The sequence below is a fragment of the Habropoda laboriosa genome, unplaced genomic scaffold (assembly GCF_001263275.1).
Source record: "Habropoda laboriosa isolate 0110345459 unplaced genomic scaffold, ASM126327v1 scaffold423, whole genome shotgun sequence".
In the NCBI taxonomy this organism is placed as follows: domain Eukaryota; kingdom Metazoa; phylum Arthropoda; class Insecta; order Hymenoptera; family Apidae; genus Habropoda; species Habropoda laboriosa.
Window position 1 is genome coordinate 218,185 of NW_017100606.1, and position 1,782 is coordinate 219,966.

Sequence of the window (1,782 nt, forward strand, 5' to 3'; positions counted from 1 at the left end):
TTTCTGAATTATAGTTAGCTCGACAAATTCAATCAGTACCGTACTGTATTTTGAATTGGACATAATATTATGAATTTCTTCTATCATTTCTTCCAATTAATTATTAAATTAAATATTACTTGATGCTTAGTTATTGAAGAATAGTTTAATAAGAACAATTCAACATGAAATGCATTGTACCAGGAGCAAATGTAAAAAGTAAGTTAATTTTATTTAGGTTATATTTTATGTTTCCAATGTAAACAATGTATATTTGTTAAAAAAAAGCATTTTTACATATGAAATGTATATTAGTTTTAGCAAAAGCTGTACATACATTAGCAAAAATTGGAAATGAAATGTTCATAGAACCACAAAAAAATGCTATATCATTTCGAACTGTTAATATGGCAAATTCAGCATATGCTGATTTTACGTTGTTTGAAAATTATTTTTCATATTACGTTTATGATGACCTACAGGAAAATGATGCATTGAAATGTAAAATTTCAATGAGGGTAATAAGAAATTATCATACTTTAATATAATGTTACAAATATTTTGACATTCATATTTTACAGAGTGCAATGACTGTATTTAAGGCTCCAAATTTAATAGACAAACAGGTGGAAACATGTCATATTCGATTAGAACCAAATGCATCTGACATTTTGTTTATTTTAAAGTACAAAAACAGTATTATTAAAACTCATTTATTACCCATTTTGGACTGTGAAATATTACAGGTATCTGTTACGTGTCTTTAATATGTTCTGTACTTTTATTTTGAATTATTATTTATACTACTCCTATATTTTTTAGACTGCATATGATAAAGAATGTGCATCAAATAAACTTTCATGTCAGTCACGACTGTTGGGAGATGCAGTACAAAATTTTCATCAAAATTTAATTGAAATAACACTTGAAGTGTCAGAACAAAAACTTTTATTAAGAAATTATCTCGATGAGACTTCAGGTAAATTGCAAGAATGAAATAAAATGTAATTTTTGTTTTTCATAAAATAAAGTTAAAAAATTTGCTAGGTTTATCGAATACAACACGTACGCTACTTGCACTTGGCAAGGGAGAATTCGATCGGTATAATATTGGTAGTGAAACATCAATTACTTTTTGTATGAAAGAATTCAGATCCATTTTAAATTTTGCAGAAAGTATAGGTACTTTACTTAACATACACTTTGAAGATGCAGGAAGGTAAAAACTAATAATTTAAATCTAAATTCTTTTTAAGGTACATATAAATTATTTACTAATATTTTTTAGACCGGTTATATTTGCAATAAAAAATCCATCTTTTGAAGTAAATTTAGTATTATCCACATTAAGTTCTGATGCAGATAGCCAAACAGATACAACGTTAATTAGTAATCATGAAAAATCTGTAAGAAGAAGAACAGGGAACAAGCGAGTTTCTAGGAAAACCAATAATAAATCTACAAGTAGAATACAGAATAAGTCAACAAAACTCAATACAAGAGGAAATGCTACTACTAAAAATATACATTTAGGTTCCATGGAGGAAAAAAAAGTGGAAAATCAAAATACTTCTAAAAAACAAGCTAATTCTTCAGTAAATATATTTAATACATCAACAAAAGATAATGAAAATATACATAAAGCAACTTATTCGTCAGAAAAACGTAATACTCAACAAGAATTTCAGAAGTGTTCTTTGTCTAATTGCGACACGATTGTAAAATCTAATAAAACATCTATAGAAAAAAAAAGATTAGTCAATTCTATATTTTCTACAATAACAAAAAGGAAATCTAGTAATG

General features: G+C 26.2%; 2 protein-coding genes across 2 annotated transcripts in view; one reads left to right on the forward strand and one right to left on the reverse strand.

Moving 5' to 3' along the window:
* LOC108576686 (vacuolar protein sorting-associated protein 29) overlaps positions 1 to 87 on the reverse strand; it is a 3,546-nt gene extending 3,459 nt beyond the window's left edge. The window contains exon 1 of the mRNA XM_017939730.1: positions 40 to 87. Within this exon, the coding sequence (XP_017795219.1) occupies positions 40 to 87 (48 nt within the window). The remainder of the gene's footprint in view (positions 1 to 39) is intronic.
* A 77-nt stretch (positions 88 to 164) lies between these two features.
* Positions 165 to 1,782, forward strand: part of LOC108576713 (cell cycle checkpoint control protein RAD9A) — a 2,236-nt gene continuing 618 nt past the window's right edge. The window contains exons 1-6 of the mRNA XM_017939770.1: positions 165 to 198; positions 295 to 497; positions 561 to 725; positions 802 to 958; positions 1,027 to 1,198; positions 1,268 to 1,774. Of these exons, the coding sequence (XP_017795259.1) occupies positions 165 to 198; positions 295 to 497; positions 561 to 725; positions 802 to 958; positions 1,027 to 1,198; positions 1,268 to 1,774 (1,238 nt within the window). The remainder of the gene's footprint in view (positions 199 to 294; positions 498 to 560; positions 726 to 801; positions 959 to 1,026; positions 1,199 to 1,267; positions 1,775 to 1,782) is intronic.